At 43.2% G+C, this 20,383-nt stretch overlaps 2 protein-coding genes across 3 annotated transcripts; both read right to left on the reverse strand.

The window, feature by feature from the left end:
- Positions 1-1,697: 1,697 nt before the first annotated feature.
- On the reverse strand, positions 1,698-4,737 carry LOC132404137 (uncharacterized). Its single transcript, XM_059988203.1, has 2 exons — positions 4,694-4,737; positions 1,698-2,649 (listed from the first exon to the last, which is right to left on the reverse strand). Exons 1-2 carry the CDS (start codon positions 4,735-4,737, stop codon positions 1,698-1,700), a joined length of 996 nt encoding a protein of 331 aa, XP_059844186.1.
- On the reverse strand, positions 4,409-19,500 carry chga (chromogranin A). 2 transcript variants are annotated; one of them, XM_059990847.1, is made up of 7 exons: positions 19,300-19,500; positions 18,942-18,988; positions 18,741-18,834; positions 18,416-18,484; positions 12,328-12,405; positions 10,973-11,617; positions 4,409-4,844 (listed from the first exon to the last, which is right to left on the reverse strand). In XM_059990847.1, the coding sequence occupies exons 1-7, from the start codon at positions 19,340-19,342 to the stop codon at positions 4,807-4,809; spliced, it is 1,014 nt and encodes a 337-aa protein (XP_059846830.1). In that variant the 5' UTR covers positions 19,343-19,500; the 3' UTR covers positions 4,409-4,806. The 2 variants fall into 2 exon arrangements, with proteins under 2 accessions (XP_059846830.1, XP_059846824.1); XM_059990841.1 differs by having other exon boundaries at positions 10,782-11,617.
- Positions 19,501-20,383: the final 883 nt, after the last annotated feature.

Consider the following 20,383-nt stretch of genomic DNA (forward strand, 5'->3'; position numbering starts at 1 on the left):
CTCAGCATCACATCCCTGCTCTTGTATTCAAGACCTCTTGAAATGAATGCCAACATTGCATTTGCCTTCCTCACCACCAACTCAACCTGCAAGTTATCCTTCAGGGTGTTCTGCACAAGGACTCTCAAGTCCCTTTGCAGCTCAGATGTTTGGTTTTTCTCACTGTTTATAAAATAGTCTGCAAATAAAATATTTATACTGCCAAAGTGCATAACCATGTATTTTCCAACATTGAATTTCATTTGCTACTTTCTTGCCTTTTCCCTAATCTGTCTAAGTCCTTCTGCATCCTACCTATTTCCTCAACACTACCTGCCCCTCCACCAGTCTTCGTATCATCTGCAAACTTGGCAACAAAGCCATCTATCTATTCCATCATCAAGATCATTAATATACAGCATAAAAAGAAGTCCCTGTGGAACAATGTGGTAATTAAAGACACACAGCTCTGTGTTATGATTAGAGTGAATAATTTCAGAGGAGACTGCGTTCTGTTTGGGACCTACAGAAGTTGTGGAAGTCCAATTTTGGGACTTGAATAGTTGCATCAGTAGTCAGGTGAAAAACAGTTTACTGCCATTCGCAAATACTGTGTGTAGGATCGACACATCTGTTTTCCATCTGCATTGTATTCTGTCTTTTTGATCCATCTGTTCCCTTAAATTTGAGATTTCCTCCTGAATAAGCCTGATATTCCTTGACTCTCTTGAAGACTTTTCACCATTGGATTTAGAATCCTCTCCTCTTCCCAGAGATTCCCGAGTAAGCTCTGCTCTTTCTCAGTGCAGTTCAGCAAACTGGGATGTGATGTGAGACTGCACGCTGCACACTGCACTCATTTCTTGTCTTCCCATTTCCTCGGGAAGACCATCGCCTCAACTATAGTCAGCTCCCAGGGTCTTTGTTACATCCAGTATTCTGATGCAAAACAACCTGGAGTTATTCCAGGGTGGGTGGGGGGGAATATGCTGCCTGCAGATGTAGTGCTTGAAGGTTCCATTTTGGCTTTCAAGAGGAAGTTAGACAAATAGAACAGAGATGTGGAGGAATTTCTTCAGCCAGAGGGTGGTGAATCTATGGAATTCATTGCTACAGACAGCTGTCGAAGCCAAGTCATTGAGTATATTTAAAGCAGAGGTTGATAGGTTCTTGATTAATCAAGGAGTTGATGGTTACATAGAGAATGGGGTTGAGAGGGATAATAAATTAGCCATGAAGGAATGGTGGAGCAGACTAGATGTCCCAAATGGCCTATTTCTGCTCCTGTGTTTTATGATCTTAAACCACTGATCCCTTCTAGGGATGGGTGCTATGCTACTCATAAAGTGATTTTCAGCCCTTAAAGAGAATTTTAAAGATCAGCTTTGTTGGTCACATGCACCTCAAAACATACAGTGCAGTTTTATCAAATCAAATCAGTAAGGAATGTGCTGGGCTGCCTTCAAATGTTTCTCACCCCCCCAGTGTCCACAACTCACTAATGCTACATGTCTACGTTTAGAATGCGGGAGGAAACCAATTCAGTCATGGGGCGATGTACAAACTCCTTACAGGATGTGCAGGAAATGAACTCGGATCGATTTTACATCCGCTAAACCACCATGGTACCCAGCAACATAAGTGACACTCAGCACCTTAAAGTTCTCCAAATTGCCAACTCATTTTCCAAGAGAACGTGTTAATGTTTGGCCCAGTCATCATCTCAGGAATCCAGGCAAACGCGCGAAGGGGGTGTCCGGGCAAACATGTGAAGGGGGTGTCCGGGCAAATGTGCGAAGGGGGTGTCCGGGCAAACATGTGAAGGGGGTGTCCGGGGGGGGTGTCCGGGCAAACATGCGAAGGGGGTGTCGGGGCAAACGTGCGAAGGGGGTGTCCGGGCAAACGTGCGAAGGGGGTGTCCGGGCAAACATGTGAAGGGGGTGTCCGGGCAAATGTGCGAAGGGGGTGTCCGGGCAAATGTGCGAAGGGGGTGTCCGGGCAAATGTGCGAAGGGGGTGTCCGGGCAAACGTGCGAAGGGGGTGTCCGGGCAAACGTGCGAAGGGGGTGTCCGGGCAAACGTGCGAAAGGGGTGTCCGGGCAAACGTGCGAAGGGGGTGTCCGGGCAAACGTGCGAAGGGGGTGTCCGGGCAAACGTGCGAAGGGGGTGTCCGGGCAAACGTGCGAAGGGGGTGTCCGGGCAAACGTGCGAAGGGGGTGTCCGGGCAAACGTGCGAAGGGGGTGTCCGGGCAAACGTGCGAAGGGGGTGTCCGGGCAAACGTGCGAAGGGGGTGTCCGGGCAAACGTGCGAAAGGGGTGTCCGGGCAAACGTGCGAAGGGGGTGTCCGGGCAAACGTGCGAAGGGGGTGTCCGGGCAAACGTGCGAAGGGGGTGTCCGGGCAAACGTGCGAAGGGGGTGTCCGGGCAAACGTGCGAAGGGGGTGTCCGGGCAAATGTGCGAAGGGGGTGTCCGGGCAAACGTGCGAAGGGGGTGTCCGGGCAAACGTGCGAAGGGGGTGTCCGGGCAAACGTGCGAAAGGGGTGTCCGGGCAAACGTGCGAAGGGGGTGTCCGGGCAAACGTGCGAAGGGGGTGTCCGGGCAAACGTGCGAAGGGGGTGTCGGGGAAAACACACGAAAGGGGTGTCCGGGTAAACAAGTAAAGGGGGTGTCCTGGCGAACACCCGATGGGGGTATCAAAAAGTGAGCATTCAGTCCCTGAAATATTGAGTTGTGGTTAATATTAGTCAGCCTGAAAGGTCAGCTCTGTTCCGTCCTTCACAGATACCATCCCTCCCCACTACTCTCCTTCCAGGCTCTTACCACTGCAAGTGGCCAAAGTTGTAATCTGCCCCTACACCTCCTCCCTCACGTCCATTCAGGGATCCAAACAGTCCTTCCAGGCGAGGCAACACTTAACCTGAGAATCTGCTGGGGTTGTTTATTGTGCCCAGTGCTCCTGATGCAGCCCCCCCCCCCCCAGTGGTGAGACCTGTGGTAAATTGGGAACCGCTTTGTCGAGCCCCTCCACTCCATCTGCCACAAGCGGGAATTCCTGGTGGCCTAACATTTTAATTCCCATTCCCATACCAATTCCAACATGTCGGCCCATGGCCTCCTCTTGTGCCAAGATAAGGCCACCCTCAGGATGACCTTATATTCAATCTGGGTAACCTCCAACCCAATGGCATGAATATCTGTTTATTTTTCCAGTAAACAAATTTCTCCCCCCGACCCATCCTCTATTCCCCACACTGAACTTTTACCTCTTCTCATCTGCCTATCACTTCCCCTGGTTCTCCTCCTCCTCCCCTTTCCCCTACGGTCCACTGTCCTCTCCTATCAGATTCCTCCTTCTCCAGCCCTTGACCTTTCCCACCCACCCGGTTTCACCTATTTCCTTCTAACTAGCCTCTTTCCCCTCCACCACCTTTTTATTCTGGCATCGGCCCCCTTCCTTCTCAGTCTTGAAGGATCTCAGCCCAAAATGATTTCCATAGCTGCTGCTGGACCTGCTGAGTTCCTCCAACATTTTATCTGCATTTGCTCTGGATTACAGCATCTCAGATGCTCTCGTGTTTCTGTTCCATTAGCTCTGTCTGTCCTTCACTGATGCACCCTGCATCTGGAAATACTTTCTTGTCTTTAAGTGTCAGATTTCCTGCATCTGTAATTGTTAACTGCTGCCAGTCATTGCCTCTGGGGCATTTAACGTAGAACTGCAGAGCTCAGCAGTAAATAATGCCGTATCTGAAAATCTGTTCAAAGAGTTCTTGCCGATGATATGACCTCACTTTTCATGTTAGTTCAAGGGACGATTAATTGGTCAAAATTGTAATCCCTTCACCCTTCTATTTTATTTTTGATTCCACATTCTGCCTTCCCTCTTACCTCTTCTCCTCACCTGCCCTTCATCTCCCTCTGGTTCCTCTCCTGCCTTTTCTCCATGGCCCACTCTCCTCTTCTCCAGTCCTTTACCACCTATCACCTCCCAGCTTCTTACTTAATTCCCCAACCCACCCACCATCCCCTTGCCTCCTTCCCCTCCCCCTTCTTATTCTGCCATCTTCTCCCTTGCTTTCCAGCCCTGATAAAGAATTTTAGCTCAAAATAGCCATCAGTGCTGCCTGATCTGCTGAGTTCCTCCAACATTTTGTGTGTGTTGCTCTGGATCTCCAGCATCTGCAGGTTTTCTTGTTATAATTATTCTATCCTTCCTTATAACCGTCTGTCTTTTGTTGATGGTTTTTTTTGTAACTGTATTGTAGAAACTCATTAAAAAATTAATTAAAAAAATAATTGTCTGTAACAGTCTAGTAAACCCTAACCCTGCCCTTAAGGCCTTCCTATTTTTCCTCGATTAGCATCCAAATGTTAAACTTCTTTTTGTCCCCCACCAAGATGAAAAGATGATTCAGAGACCATGGGCTAAATTATTTTAATTACATAAATTGGATATACAGTACAATTAGTTTGACTTGGTACAGGCAGTGACCAAGCACAATACTAATTTCATATCGTTTCCAGAGTTCTAGAAAGCCATTGCATTTTAATCCATAAGTAAAATATTGAAAATTCATTCAGCTACTGCACAAAGAAAAGAGAGTTGCCCTAAATAAAAAAGGAGCAAAATAATTTTAGCAAGCAATATGATAGCACCTCAAAGGGAATAAAGGTGACGGTTTGGGCGCTCATGATGAATTTGATAAAATATTACTTGTCAAACAAAATGTACTTTGAAGGTGCTAATAGGCGCTTCATTATTAATCTTGGTAGCACCACATTTAACGACTACGCATCTGGTGTAACCTCCTTGCCATTGCTTCAAGTTCACTTTCGATCTCTTCCAAGCTCTCCACTTCCTGGTCCTGGGAAAATATAAAGTATTTAGATGTTATTAAAGTTATTTAAATACACTCTCAAACCAAAGAAAACAGGCACCTTGAAATTAAAAATATTGTATCAAAATTGGAATGAATGACTAATGGAAAGAGTGATTGCTATGCTTAAGACTGAATATTGACAGTTTTTCCCTTCACTAAGCATTTGTACTGTCATGAAAATTGCAGTTTGAATAGTTTGAAGGAACTTCCAATTCCAAGATTGATCCTTGTCTCCTAAAAGCAGGTTACAAGCAATAAATACTATGTGCAAGTACAAGCTGTATGATGCTTCAACCAGAATAAAATTAGTCGTAAATAAATTATAAAAATGATTGATCTATAAAGTCATTTTGTAATGGGAGTTGAATGCAGAAATAATATTCTAGAGTAACACACACAAAATGCTGGAGGAACTCAGCGCGTCAGACAGCATCTATGGAAGGGAATAAACAGTCGATATTTCAGGCCGAGACTCTTTGATATAGAGAAAACATATTCTATATTTTGTGAGATATTGTTAAGGTTTCTTGTTACAGCCGGGGGTGATAATGGGGACAAGCTCCTATTAAATGCTCTCAATGGGGTCACCTCAAATAGCCTCTGACAACCAAGTCCAGCTCCTGGCCTTCATGTGTGGCTGACTACTACATGTGGCAGAACTGTTTCTACTGACAGGAGAAGGGGCAAAGGCAGGCTACTGACACTATAAAACCAGTTGTTTTGGGCAGATTGGGGCTCATTATAGCCGTAGTTGGCAGCTCATCTGGGAGAAGGAAAACTCTGATCTCAAACCTCCACTGCCTTGAGGTTAGACCCACTCATGGGGAAGGATTTGGGAGTAAACCACGAGGGAAAATCTGGAGCTGGGGTCCCCAGGCCAGTCCTACACTGAGTCCAATGCTGACTGACAACTCCTTTGGGTTCATCAGATGTGCGGAGATGGGGAACTTGCTACACTGGTAACAGCTTGCCCTCCCCATCATACCACCCTGGTTTGCGTATCTAGATATCTAGGATGCAGTATCCACGGTCAGCACCGACCAACAGAAGCCCTCCTCACCATCCTAAAGATGTTATCTGAGCTTATTGCAAGCTAATAAAACTGAAGCAAACCTCTTTCTCTCCTTGTTCAGTGGTTTTAATTTGACAATTCTGTGCATCAGCCATTCGCTCAGTTTATTTTCAAGGTGACTCCACAGTGCCCCATTTAAGCTCTGCTCTCAGTTTCGAATGGATCTTCACTAAATGCTTCATTGTGTTGTCTAGCCCAGAGTAATGTACCAGGGCTGCAAAGGATATCATAATTTTTTGGATAACCAAAGTTTAAAAACAAGTTAAAAGAGCAGGTTAATAATTATGTTGGTAAAATATGTAAACCACAGTTGGTTAAGTCCAGGGTTTCCTGACCTAGTCAGTCAGTAAGCCCTGAACTTCAGCTGCCCCAAATGGGGAATGGGCTCTAGAACAATACGGGTCTCTGAAGGGGTGGGGGGGGGGTGCCAATTAGCAAAATATACTAAACCCAAATACAAGAGTCCATGCCCCTTTTTCTTGATGACTAATGAAAATAAGACATAGGAGCAAATTAGTCCATTTGGCCCATCGAGTCTGCTCTGCCATTCTTTCATGGCTAATTCATTATCCCTCTCAATCCCATTCTCCTGCCTTGGCCCTGTAACCTTTGACACTCAGACTAATCATGAGCTTATCAACCTCTGCGTTAGATATACCCAATGACTTGGCCCCTAGAGTACTAAATAAAACACATTCACAGAGTCCTGCTTCTGCTGCCTCACACCTCAAATGTGTGAGTGGCACCCCCCTCTGCTGTTACAAAACCAATTTTCACTTAAAGCAATTTTGCAAAAAAATACAAGATTTTTTTTGCACGAAAGTTGGAGTGAAGTGTGATTGTAGCTAGCTACTAGGCTTTGGATGCAATGCTGTCACAGGAAACGAGTATCTTGGAGCCTCTCTCCTCTTTACAGCAAGTGGAGCCTCAGATCTCACAAGTCTGTCACTGGTATGAAACTGTGAGTGTTATTGTACCAATATTAATCCAGTGGTGTCAGTTCAGTGATACTAGCAATGCATACTTAATTGCACATTTCAGTAAGATCCCCTCACTACTCATTCTGTCTCCCTTCATTTCTCAGCTTTCCCATTGAATGCCACTTTCCACATTCACACTGTAGGTGAACATGAGGGCTATCAAGGAATCTTATTCAATTCTTCACATGCATGCGAATCTATAGTGTGAATATTCTGCAAAAGTGGTGGTGTGTGGAAAATGCACCACAAACGTAGCATTTGTCAAGTTGGCAACCAGGCTCAGGCTTATGGTTATTTCAACTGTATACACATGTATACCACCAAACGAAACATTCCTCTGGCCCAAGGTGCCCAAAACTGTACATATACCACAGGTAACACCACAAATTAATTAACAAATAGTAAGGTGCACTTATGACTTAAGTTAAAGTACATGATGAGACCTGGGTGGTGGCAGGGAGTTCAGTAGTCACATGGTCTGGGGGGTGGGGGGGAAACAAAACTGTTTGCCATCCTAACAGTTCTTGTCTTAATGCTACAGGACCTCCTGCCTGCTGTCGGTGTATGTGAACCCATGTCAGTGTTGCACTTTCTGACATTCTGGGAACAGTGCAGTGCTTCTATTACACAACAGAGTTGTACACATTGTAAAGCACTGCACTTGAGCGTCTCGCACCTCGGAAGCATCCAAGTGGAGTGTAGCCAGCAGATTTGCCATCAGTGTTAGAGTCAGAGTGAATTTCTCCTCATGACCCCCATAGGTTTCCTCAGCATGCTCTGGTTTCCGCCCTTGCACAAGGGCCATGTGAGCTACTGGCTCCTCTGGGTTGCCCCAGTCATAGAATCACAATACTATGGCACAGAAACAGGCCCTTGGGCCTGTGCCGAACCATTAATCTGTCTAGTCCCATCAACCTGCACCCAGACATAACCCTCCCATCCATGTACCCATCCAATTTTCTCTCAAATGTTAAAATCAAACCCATATTCACCACTTGTACTGGCAGCTTGTTCCACCCTCTCACCAGCCTCTGTGATGGAGTTACCTGCCCGCACTAACTTTTCACCTTTCACTCTTAATCCATGATCTTCAGTTCCAGTCTCACCTGAAATTGTCCTGTAATTGGCTAGGGGTTAAAATAGGGGAAGGTCTGCTTGCCATTCCCCCATCTATGCCCCTCAATTTTACATTCCTCTGTCAAACCTCTCCTCAATTGTCAATATGGGAATAAAGTCATATCCTTTTCCTACAAATCCTGGCAACATCCTTAAATTTTCTCTATACTCTTTCAATTTTATGTATATTTCTCCTGTAGGTAGATGAATTTCACACAATACTCCCCAATTTGGCCTCACCAACATCTTATACAACTTCAACACATCCCAACTTCTATACTCACTTTGATTTATGAAGGCCAATGTGTCAAAAACTTTCTTTATGACCCTATCTACTTGTGGCACCACTTTCAAGGAATTATGGACCTGAATTCCTGAATCTTATTTGTGCTGGAAAGCTGAAAAATGGAGTGGGCGGGGAATTATTTATTTAAGCGATCTAGTGCGGAAAAGGCCTTTCTGACCCATTGAAACATGCTGCCCAGCAACCCACCTACTTGATCCTAAACAAATCGCAGGACCCATTAACCTTCTAACTGGTACGTCTGAGAGAAAACCCACACACACAAAACTTCCTTACAGTGAACACTGGAATTGAACTCTGATCTCCTATGCTCGAGCTGTAACAGCATTGCTACACTACCGTTGAAATCTAATTTATATAGACCAGAGAAGGATGAACTGCAACTCCCAGTACCTGCTGAAGTGCTGTGACAACGGAGCTCAACGAGAACAGAAAGCAGCATCATTATGTGGTAGGTACTGTCAGAAACACACATCCACTGAAGTTATTTGTCAGTCTGTGCTGCAGTTCCCCCAGGGGAATATAGGCATTTGCCATTAATCATCAAGTGTACACACTAAGTTACTAGAATCTACCCACAGCATTGAAATATCTTTCAGGCACAGTAAGGAGAGAATCACAATCAGGTTTAATATCACTAGCACTTGTGAAATTTGTTGTTGTGCAGCAGTGGTACACTGCAATATATGTTAGCAAAAACTAAAGACACACACACACACACACACACACACACACACACACACACACACACACACACACACACACACACACACACACCTCCCCCAAAGAGAGTGAGGTGGTGTACGTGGGCTCATTGTCCTTACAGAAATCTGATGGCAGAGGGGAAGAAGCCATTCCTCAAACATTGAGTATGTGGCAACAGAGTGTTCAGGCACATTTTACTGCATCATGCTTAGCGTTGCACCGTAAACAACTAGGGCTATAATTATCTCAAACATCTGCTTCTCACATTTAAAACACTTTCCAAAACCTGCTCCTTTGATCACCCAACTCTGAGGCTCTCATTCAGTGTTTCTGTATGGTTGTACTCTACTGAAAGCACCACAAAGTCCCATTGTTGCTGATAAATTTTGTCAAACATGGGGTCAACAAAATATTGGACCGCTTGCTCCGAAACTTGGAGGCTTTTCTTTCGTTTCTCTCTGCCATCAGAAATAGAAGGACACTCTGTTCTGTGTTGGGAAAGCTCATCAATCGTGTTTCCAAAAGGCCAATAAGGATTTCCAGAGAGAATAAAAACTTCCAAAGACCAGTGAGAATGTAGAACTTAATACCACCAGAAGTTTCTGAAGCCAACAGTATAGACGCAGTTTAGAGGCAGCTGGAAAGTACGAGAAGATCATCCCGAGATACAGCCACAGAAAGGTAGTAAGAACCTTGAGTGCAATATGGACCCTGGCACAAATCTGTATGGTACTTTGTATCCCTTTCCTACTTGACATCATTGTATTGGAATGTCCTACCATCTAAATCCTTTATAGACTTCATTAAATTGTTTCTACAAAACATTTAAATGGCAGGAAATTCCAATACTTTATTGATTTTTAAAAAGTCTATACTTGGTACATTTATAGTTTATTTTCTGTTCAAGGGTTTGGTTTCCACAATTTTGGAATTGCCCTTGAAAATGTTGGGATTGAGACTGTCATTTCATGCTCTGTCCACCAGGTTCTGTTTGGAACACTTTGTCATTTCCTGATTCCGTGTGTGACAGCTGGCCCTGTTTGTAAACTATGCAGCTTAGTCATTACCCTTATTTATTAAGTAAAAACAATTTAACAACCTGTTGTTATGCACACCTTCCTCTCTCAATGTGCAGTTTTCTTCACCATTCAAGACTCAATAGTTTCTCTCTGGTTTCAAGTAAAGGAACCATTTGGCCCTTCGTCTAAAACCTTCGATGACCCCTCACATCTCCTGGTGAATGTTAGTGCAAGTATTGATCCAGTACACACTTGTGTAATATACTTCTTGAAGTATCGTTCCTTGTCACAGTTAATAACACTGATCTCACTAAATAAAATGAACACATGCAAATTGAGGAAGAGCTGGAGAATTGACAATGCATATTAAATCCAATGATTTTCACTTCCATTTGTTTCAGTTAGTTCCCAATTATATTTTATGCCATTAACCGAGGGGTCCGTGGACCCCAGGTTGGGAACCCTTCCACTAGATAAGTGACTGCAGCCAACACTTAACTAGATATGAATATGACACACTTCTGTCTCAACTCATCAAGGTTCAAGATATCAGACAGAAAGGCAGCCCGTTCCTTGTTTTCCTGACTCTTTTCCCTAGGGACAGAGGTTGAAAACTTACCTGCAGTTGCCAAGCTACAGAAGCATCTGCTCCCCAAGCAGCATGCCTGAGAAAAAGCTTTCAGATTTATCCAGATTACTACCAATGAGAAACAGCCAAGCACCAACCTCACTTTTCCTGGTGGCACTTCCTTCCTCTACATCAAGCCTTTTTCGCAACGCAGTTGATGCAATGAACACTTTCCCTTTCTGTCGACCTTCCTCAGCATGAGATCTTCTGTTTCCCTGCAAGTATTGGAAATGGCTGTGTCTGCTGCGCGCTTTTGGATTTTCAACTCTGATCGATTTATCTTCCTCACCTGCTTCATGCTTTCTCAACTTCATCTCTGGAGCAAGTTCATCCAGCTTGCGTTTATTCCCCTCCCACTCTTCAGACAAGTCATCCTTTTCATCATTCTTGCTTGAATATTTATCTACATTTTCTGAATTCTTATTGTTCTCTTTAGACCTTATTTCTTTTTCTGAGACCTTCCCATTTCCATCCATATCTGAACTGTCACTGTCAGCTGCTTCATCTCCCCAGTCTTCTTGTGGAGGCTCTTCACTGTGGGTTAGCTCCTCATCCTTACTGTCTTCATAACGGCTGTTGCTTTCTTCCTCATCACTTGCTTTGATGAGATCTTCACCCACTTCTTCAGTGTCCTCATCATCATGTGCTTCTGGACTATGCTCCTCAGTTTGCTGCTGATCCTGGGATTGGTCCTCATTATATTCATTGGAAGAGGATTCACTTTCCATTGGTTCATCTTCTACTGGAATTTTCTTTGTTATTCCTCTGTCTCTGTCTGTTGTAGTGCTGTTCAAGTCAGTAGCTGTATCCTGAAGGCTGTGCCTTCGTACATCTGGTAGCTTCTCCTTTATGATCTCCTCCTCCTCATCCCCAATGTCCAAGTTCTCAGTGCTGGATCTTTGTTGCTCCTCTGCTGGATTCTCTTGAGGGTCATCTGCAAAACAATTGATTAACCAAGTGAAATTTCAAAACTCATCTTCATTTTTGCTTAGTTATCTTATCTCACAATGGCAAACATATCATTTCCAAAAAAATAGGGCCTTTAATTATTGGTGGATGTTAGACATCCAAATGTAGGACTGAATAGTAGGAAGAGAATATCTGTGACAACATTTGAATCCATCAGCCAATGACAAATCTGTCCCTACATTTCCAGAGGTACAAAGGCAAGCTGGCTATTCATTGTTTATTGGAGTTAATCATCTTAAATTATTACCATCTCCATTCCCCACCATGCAACCCGATTCCCCACCACAGAGACAGCAACGTATGAATAACACACGTGAAAATGCTGGAGCTCTCCTCACCAATTTCCCAGCTAGTTGTAAACATCTGCAATATGCTCCTCTCAAGATGTATGTGGTTACAGCCTTACAAGTGCTGGATCATCTAATTAACTACAGCAATACTATTGTTGATTATGTTGTCTATTTTAGACAGGCTGAACTGAATAATATTTGTAAACTAAAATTGCTTCCTCATACAAACACTTTTATCCAACATGCTGCATAAACATTTGGCTAATATTTCATAACTGATTAAAATATCAAATGCAACCCAGATGTTTGGATTAAGCTGAACTTTTACAGTGTCTCCCTAGCAGGTTACCTCAACACCAACCTAATGATGGTATCTTTATGTTACCGTGATTCTTGAGAACTGCAGGTTGCTTCTCTTCATAATTGTCGCTTTGCTTCTTCTGAAGTGTCTTCTCATTGGCCCCTGAACCAAAATTTCAAAGAACATTTGTTATGGAAACAAAGCAGGGATTAAATTTTCATTCTCAGCCAGAGCTGGTTGGATTTTACGGAACTTAAGTATCATTGCCTCCCTTGGTATTTCCAGTTTTGTGTAGTGTCTGATATCATCAAGAATAATCTTTATTTTAGAGATAGATCCAATCCACTGAGTGGTGCTGCATATGCAGCAACCTGAGCCTAATCACAGGACAATTTAAAATATCCTGCTACGGGTATGTCTTCGGACTATTTGACGGAACCAGAGCATCCAGAGGAAACTCACGTGCTCATGGGAAGGATGTATAAACTTCTTGGAAGATGCCAGGATTGAACCCTAAACACTGATGTTATGACCTGCAATAGTACCGCATTAACTGCTCCACTTCTGTGGGGTGCTCAGCAAAAAGGTTTAGCCACGCTGAGAATGAAATTACTCGCAGCTTCACATTGAAGGTTAAGTTGGTACAAACAGAAGGATTAGGTTTCACTATAGCTAAATGCAGGTACCATTATTAATGTCCTATTTAATGCTGTTTAAATCATCAGATTGCCAATTTGTGTTCAGTTTCTAAGAAATGATGGACAATGGAATTGATGTTCATGGTGAACATACACACACACACCCTACCTGAAGAAATTCAGCAGGTCAATTAGCATCTATGGAGGGGAATTAATAGTCAACATTTCATGCTGAGACCCCTCAGTTGCAGTTAAATACAAGGCGGTAGGTATTTAACACCAGCATTCTCACAATCCTGATTGATAAGTTACAAAACTTGGGTCTCTGTACCTCCCTCTGTAATTGGATCCTCAACTTCCTAACTGGAAGACCACAGTCTGTGTGGATTGGTGATAACATCACCTCCTCGCTGACGATCAAGACTGGTGCACCTCAGGGGTGTGAGCTTAGCCCACTGCTCTACTCTCTATATACACGTAACTGTGTGGCTAGGCATAGCTCAAATATCATCTATAAATTTGCTGATGGTACAACCACTGTTGGTAGAATCTCAGGTGATGATGAGAGGGCGTACAGGAGTGAGATACGCCAACTAGTGGAATGGTGTCACAGCAACAACCTGGCATTCAACATCAGTAAGATGAAAGAGCTGATTGTGGACTTCAGGAATGGTAAGATGAAGGAACACATACCAATCCTCATAGAGGGATCAGAAGTGGAGAGAGCGAGCAGCTTCAAGTTCCTAAGTGTCAAGATCTCTGAGGATCTAACCTGGTCCCAAGATATCAATGCAATTATGAAGAAGGCAAGACAGCATCTATACTTCATTAGGAGTTTGAAGAGATTTGGCATGTCAACAAATACACTCAGAAACTTCTATAGATGTACCACGGAGAGCATTCTGACAGGCTGCATCACTGTCTGGTATTGGGGTGGGGGGGGCTACTGCACAGTACTGAAAGAAGTTATAGAGTTTGTAAATTTAGTTAGCTCCATCTTTGGTACTAGCCTGCAAAGTATCCTGGACATCTTCAAGGAGCAGTTTCTCAGAAAGGCAGTGTCCATTATTAAGGACCTCCAGCACCCAGGGCACGCCCTTTGCTCACTGTTACCATCAGATAGGAGGTACAGAAGCCTGACGGCACTCACTCAGCAATTCAGGAACAGATTCTTCCTCTCTGCCATCTGATTCCTAAATGGACATTGAACCCTTGGACACTACATCGCTTTTTTAAACATACAATATTTCAGGTTTTTGCACAATTTTTAATCTACTCAATATATGCATACCGTAATCGATTTATTTATTTATTTTTCCTTCTAGGTTATGTATTGCATTGAACTGCTGCTGCTAAGTTAACAAATTTTACGTTACATGCCGGTGATAATAAACCCGATTCTGAGGTGATAAGTGAAACCAGGAGAGGCAGAGGGGTGAGGTTAAGAGCTGGGAAGTGAATTGTTGTAGGAGGGGGATATCGATAGGAGAGGACAGAAGACTATGGAAGAAAGGGAAAGAGGAGCTGGGGCACCAGAGTGAGGTAATGGACAGATAAGAAGATAAGGTGAGAGAGGAAAACAGGATATTCCCTGTGCTGCCCTCCAAAAGTCAGCGGTAAACTTTAAGATAACTTCTAAGGGAAGTGGGGAGTGAATTGTGGAGTTTATGCCCAGGGCAGTGCTGAAGAATGTTTAATAGTTATATTCAGATGATCAGCAAGCCTAAACAGAGGTGCAGAAATATCTAACGCTGGAGACTGCAGAGAAAGGAAAAACTGCAACAACAGAATAGTTTGAAAAAAATTGCAAGAACCGAACAGTAAGATGTGGCATAACTGGAGATAAGTGAATGGGGCTTGGTGCCTGTTATAATGCTGACAGCAGTCCCATTCAAAGAAAAGTACCACACAATATGCCACATGCAAGTGAGGACAGAATTAGGAAGATTATACAGTTTTATACTTGGTTAAGGAATTGGTGTAGGACTTTGTACTTTGTACTTTATACAAAGTTGGGAATGAAAGCTTTGAGCATAGTGTGACTATTGTCCAGAGCCGCATACATTTCAGTGAAGGAAAGGCGGAAGATAAGGTAGCTCATTTACAGACAGACAATGTTTAGTGAGGAGGGGCTGTTGAGGGGGCAAAATAATCAGCAGGATTTACAATGTAAAAGGCAGAAAAAATTGAAAAGTTTGAATACTGGACTGAAGGTGTTATATTTGAATGCGTGCAGTATACGGAATAAGGTAGATGAACTTGTAGCACAGTTGCAGATTGGCAGGTGTGACGTTGTAGGCATCACGGAATCATGGCTAAACGAAGATTACAGCTGGGAGCTTAATGTCCAAGGATACACAGTGTATCAAAAGGACAGACAGGAAGGTAAAGGATGAAATCAAATCATCAAGAGGAGGTGACATAAGGTGAAAAGGTGTTGAATCATTGTGGATACCAAGGGTAAAAAAGACCCTTTGGTAGTTGTGTACAGACCCCCAAAGAGTAGCAAGGATGTGGTCTACAAATTACAATTGGAGATAGAAAATTCATGCCAAAAAGGCAATGGGGATTTCAATATGCAGATAGATTGGGAAAATCAGGTTGGTGCTGGATACCAAGAGGGTGAATTTCTAGAATGCCTATGAGATAGCGTTTTAGAGCAGCTCATGGTTGGGTCCACTTGGGGGTCAGCTATGCTCAAATGGGCATTGTGCAAAAACCCAGAATTGATTAGAGAGCTTAAGCTTGGAAAAGTAAACTGGCAGGGATGACAGCAGGACAGCAATGGCTGGAATTTCTGGAAGCAATTTGGAAGGCAGAGGATATATACATCCCGAAGATGAAGAGGCATACTAAAGGATAGATGACACAACCATGGCTAACTAGAGAAGTCAAAACCAACATAAAAGCCAAAGAGAGGGCATATAATAGAGCATATAATGTGAAGTTAAAGGATTGATAAGCTTTTAAAAACCAGCTGAAGGCAACACAAAAATCATTAAGGTAAAAATGGAATCTGAAAGTAAGCTAGCCAATAATATTAAAGAAGATACCAAGTGTTTGTTCAGATACATAAAGTGTAAAAGGGCAAGGGTGGATATCAGATGGCTGGAAAGTGATGCTGGAGAGGTAGTAATAGGGGACAAACTGAATAAGTATTTTGCATCAGTCTTCATGGGTGGAAAGCACTAGCACATAGTCAGCATAGTTTCCTCAAGGGGAATCTTGCCTAACAAAGCTGTTGGAATTACTTGAAGAAATAACAAGCAGGATAGACTGGTGGTGCTGTGTAGTTGGATGCTCTGAAGCCCTTTGACAAGGTGCCACACATGAGGCTACTACAGGCCCATGATATTACAGGAAAGAATCTAGAATGGATAAAGCAGTTGTTGATTGGCAGGAGGCAAAAAGTGGGAATAAATGGAGCCTTTTCTGATTGGCTGTCGGTGACGTGGGGTTCCACAGGGGTCTGTGTCGGGACTGATTCTTTTTACGTTGTATGTCAATGATTTGGATGATGGAATTGATGGCTTTGTTGCAAAGTTTGCAGATGATATGAAGATAGGTGGAGGGGCAGGTAGTTTTGCGGAAGTAGAGAGGCTACAGAGGACTAAGACAGATAAGGAGAATGGGTAAAGAACTGGCAAATAGAATACAGTGTTGGGTGTGTATGGTCATGTACTTTGGTAGAAGAAGTGAAAGGGTTGATTATCTTCTTACAAAAACTAAGGTACAAAGGCACTTGAGAGTTCTTGTGCAGGATTCCATAAAGGTTAATTTACAGGTAGAGTATGGCGTGGGGAAGGCAAATGTGATGTTAGCATGCATTTCAAGAGGACTGGAATATAAAAGCAAGGATGTAATGTTGAGACTTTAAAAAGCATTGGTGAGGCCTCACCTGGAGTATTGTGAGCAGGTTTGGAGTCTTTATCTTAGAAAGGATGTGCTGATACTGGAGATTCATGAAAATGAGTCCAGGTGTGAATGAAGAGCACTTGATGGCTCTGGGCCTGTATTCACTAGAATTCCGAAGAATGAGGGGTGACCTAATTGAAACCTATCGAATGGTGAAAGGCCTTGATAGAGTGGATGTGGAGAGGATGTTTTGGGAGCATCTAAGACCAGAGGACACAGCCTCAGAATAGAGGTGTGTCCTTTTAGAATGGAGATGAGGAATATATTCATCCAGAGAGTGGTGAATCTGTGGAATTCTTTGCTACAGGCAGCTGTAGAGGCCTGTATATGTTTATGTATATGTAAGGTAGAGGTTGATATATTCTTGTTTGGTCAGGGATACAGGAAGAAGGTAGGAGATTGGGACTGAGGAAAATTGGATCAGCCACAATGAAATGGCAGAGCAGACTCAATGGGCCAAATGGTCTAATTCTGTTCCTTTATCTTATGGCCTAACAAAGACTATTAAACAGCCAATGTGTGAAAAAAAATTGTGCAAACAATAAAAAGTAAACAAGTAAATAACATGAACCAGGGGCCACAGCTACAGAGTCAGTTCAGCTCTGAGGCGAGTGAAGCCGATCCAGGGGTCCAATGCCAGTGGCTGCAGGCCACAGCCACGGGGCCAGTTCAGTAGAGTCAGAGACATTCATCGCTGAAGCGCCTTGATCAAATTACACAAATAGTAAAAAAAGTAAACAAAAACATGGAGCATTAATTGCAAAATTCCTCAAAGTGAGCGCACACTGTGGAGGACTCACTTTCGGGCGCTTGGCTACAAGGATAATGAGGTCTGAATGAATGAGTGCATCCTGGGGTGCAGGAGACAACAGGTCTACAGGAAAGTAAAGGCATGATTGTAGAGATCAGCAGCTGGTAGTTGAAGAAAGGTGGAATTAACCCATGTTACAGCAGTGCAATTATCAGGCATTAGCCAAAAAAGGGAAAAGTTTTCGAAAGGCAAACACGAGGAAATCTGCAGATGCTGGAAATTCAAGCAACACACACAAAATGCTCAGAAAGGAAAGATAGTAAGAGATTTGAAAGTAGGAGGGGGAGGTGGAAATGCAAAATGATAGGAGAAGAACGGAGGGGGTGGGGTGAAACTGACAGGTGGAAAGGTGATTGGCAAAAGTGATACAGAGCTGGAGAAGGGAAAGGATCATGGGACGGGAAGCCTAGGGAGAGAGAAAGGGGAGGGTCCCATTTCGCATTTCCCCTCCCCCTCCTACTTTCAAATCTCTTACTATCTTTCCTTTCAGTTAGTCCTGACGAAGGGTCTCAGCCTGAAACGTCGACAGCGCTTCTCCCTATAGATGCTGCCTGATCTGCTGTGTTCCACCAGCATTTTGTGTGTGTTGCGAAAGTTTTCGAAACTTGTGTCTGGTAGATGCTGTAGTAATTAAACATATTAGGGTCGTGCAGTGGAATATTATTCTTCCTGCTCATTAGGGAAGTTGTAGGAAATACACCGTGTTCACAGGGACAGGAAGTGTTCGTTTGGTATTTGTTCTATGTAAGACATTCTCAGTCAAAGGCTCCGGGTTTCAGGTCAGTATCATACAGTTACCAGTCAATACCTTCAGCCGCAAGTTCCTGCAGTTCTCGCAGAAGATTTTGATGTCGAAGCATGCCGATTATTCTCTCATCTAGGATTACAAAATTGAGAAAATGTAAACAATTAATTAAAATTCAGCACACTGACCATGTGTCTGAAATTACTTAATGCTGAAGAGAGTTGTAGATTTTACAGTTTAGTTATGGACTGCTAAAACCATTTAAATCAATTAAACGAAAATCGATTTAGTCTTTAACGTGGGAATGGCGATAATTCATTTGCCGCAAGAAATAAAATGGGTTTCATAATTAACTTAATGAAAATGAAGTTATCTGAGATTAGCCTACCTCCCCTGAGAGCGTCCAGGCACTCCGGGCTGATTGGCAAAGGGCTGGGTTTGGCCAGCGTGTCAGAGATGACCTCTACAACACAATTCATTACCTACAAAACACGTATAAAAGGTGTTGTTCAGAGGAAAGTGGCCCTAAGGGTAAAGACCGTCAAGGTCAGAAAGAGGTCAAACAACAATCTCACAGAGATGCTCTTACCTTAGTGTCGGCTTTTGAATGCTCGATGGGTACCGGGGATGAGGAAGCTGCAGGGGGAAAAATAAAACAGCCAACGATATGTAGTCGAATCTACCCTACACGCCAAAGAGAATTTCAGTACGGGGTGTAGGGGGTTAAACTTCTAGCGTCGGATTAAAACTGTTACTACACCAAAAGCCCATTCGGCATAATTTTGGTGGGCACACTTGCTCTGCCAGCGACCGGAGCAAACCCCGCTGTCCTTGGTGCTGAAATAGGGTCAGTGCCGTCACTTAACTTTTTCTTCAAATATCACCCACAAATTATAACACACTATGGATTTAGACTCGGAAATTAGGAAGCAGTTAATCGTTCTTACCTTGCCCCGCGAGTAAAAATACGAAAAATATCAGTGTTATCATTTTTCTGGCAAAATGGGCATGGACTATAGAGGTGCAAAGCAGTATCTCCCTTCGCCGTTTAATCCAGAACTCGCCTCAAAAGTAAAACGTACAAGGAAAAGGAAAATGATTCTCTGTGCTGTGAGGCTGGTTGCGATGAACTGACCGTCTACCGCAGCTTCTGGAACCAGCGTGGAATGCAGCAGCAACTTCAGCTTTAAGTACCAGCAGCCGGATGTGACATAGAGCACAGTCACATGAAATCCCAGTGGCGTCCAAAGCTGAGCCAATCCAGGTAAAACCAGTGAGCAGGAACCACCTGGCTTTTTTTAATCCTGTTCTCACTCGGTGCAGAGAGAAGGCTTCCAGGAAATCCGCCAGTTCAACCTTTGTCTAACATTCAAACACTATGTAAACGGAAATGTTAAGCGCAAAGTATGAAGCCCTAGCTACCACAAAATTTGTTTTAATCTATTAAACCACCATCTATGCCAAGAGCACTCTGATCATATTTATACATGTAAAATGAATGTATAACGCTTTTCAATAAGGATTCTGCATCAACATTCAAAAATACTTCTCTTCATATTTCCCCATGGAGGCTATTCCACCCAACCAGCTAATGCAAACTCTTTGTTAATGTACAGGACACTTTACTTAAATAACTTTCGAATTTTCTAAGTATGTAAAACACACCATTGCATTTAACAATAATGATTTTTTTTTAAAATTTAGAAATACAAGGCAGAACAGGATCTTCTGGTTCAATGAGCCAGACTGCCCAGCAACCCAACTATTTAACACTAGCCCAATCACAGGATATTTTACAATGACCAGTTAACCTACTAACTGGTACGTTTTTGGAATGTGGAAGTATCCTGGAGCATCTTTATGTTGGATGACAAATAGTTAAAATTGTTGCATGGAGGTTGTCAAAAGAATATAAATGACAATAGCGAAGCACACCAACATAATTTGTACTATACCAGAACAAAATTCAGGGATGAATTATAAGACCATAAGGCATAGGAGCCCTATTAGGCCATTTGGCCTATCAAGCTT

This window comes from Hypanus sabinus, chromosome 2 (assembly GCF_030144855.1).
Source record: "Hypanus sabinus isolate sHypSab1 chromosome 2, sHypSab1.hap1, whole genome shotgun sequence".
In the NCBI taxonomy this organism is placed as follows: Eukaryota; Metazoa; Chordata; class Chondrichthyes; order Myliobatiformes; family Dasyatidae; genus Hypanus; species Hypanus sabinus.

Coding starts and splice junctions, on each gene's coding strand:
- LOC132404137 (XM_059988203.1), bottom strand. CDS start 4,737: ATGAAGCGCCTATTAGCACCTTCAAAGTACATTTTGTTTGACAA. Junction 2,650..4,693: donor AAGTACATTTTGTTTGACAA/GTAATATTTTAT, acceptor GGTGTTCGCCAG/GACACCCCCTTTACTTGTTT.
- chga (XM_059990841.1), bottom strand. CDS start 19,342: ATGATAACACTGATATTTTTCGTATTTTTACTCGCGGGGCAAG. Junction 18,989..19,299: donor ATTTTTACTCGCGGGGCAAG/GTAAGAACGATT, acceptor TTCCCCCTGCAG/CTTCCTCATCCCCGGTACCC. Junction 4,845..10,781: donor GTGCCACCAGGAAAAGTGAG/GTTGGTGCTTGG, acceptor ATATTTTCCCAG/GACCAGGAAGTGGAGAGCTT.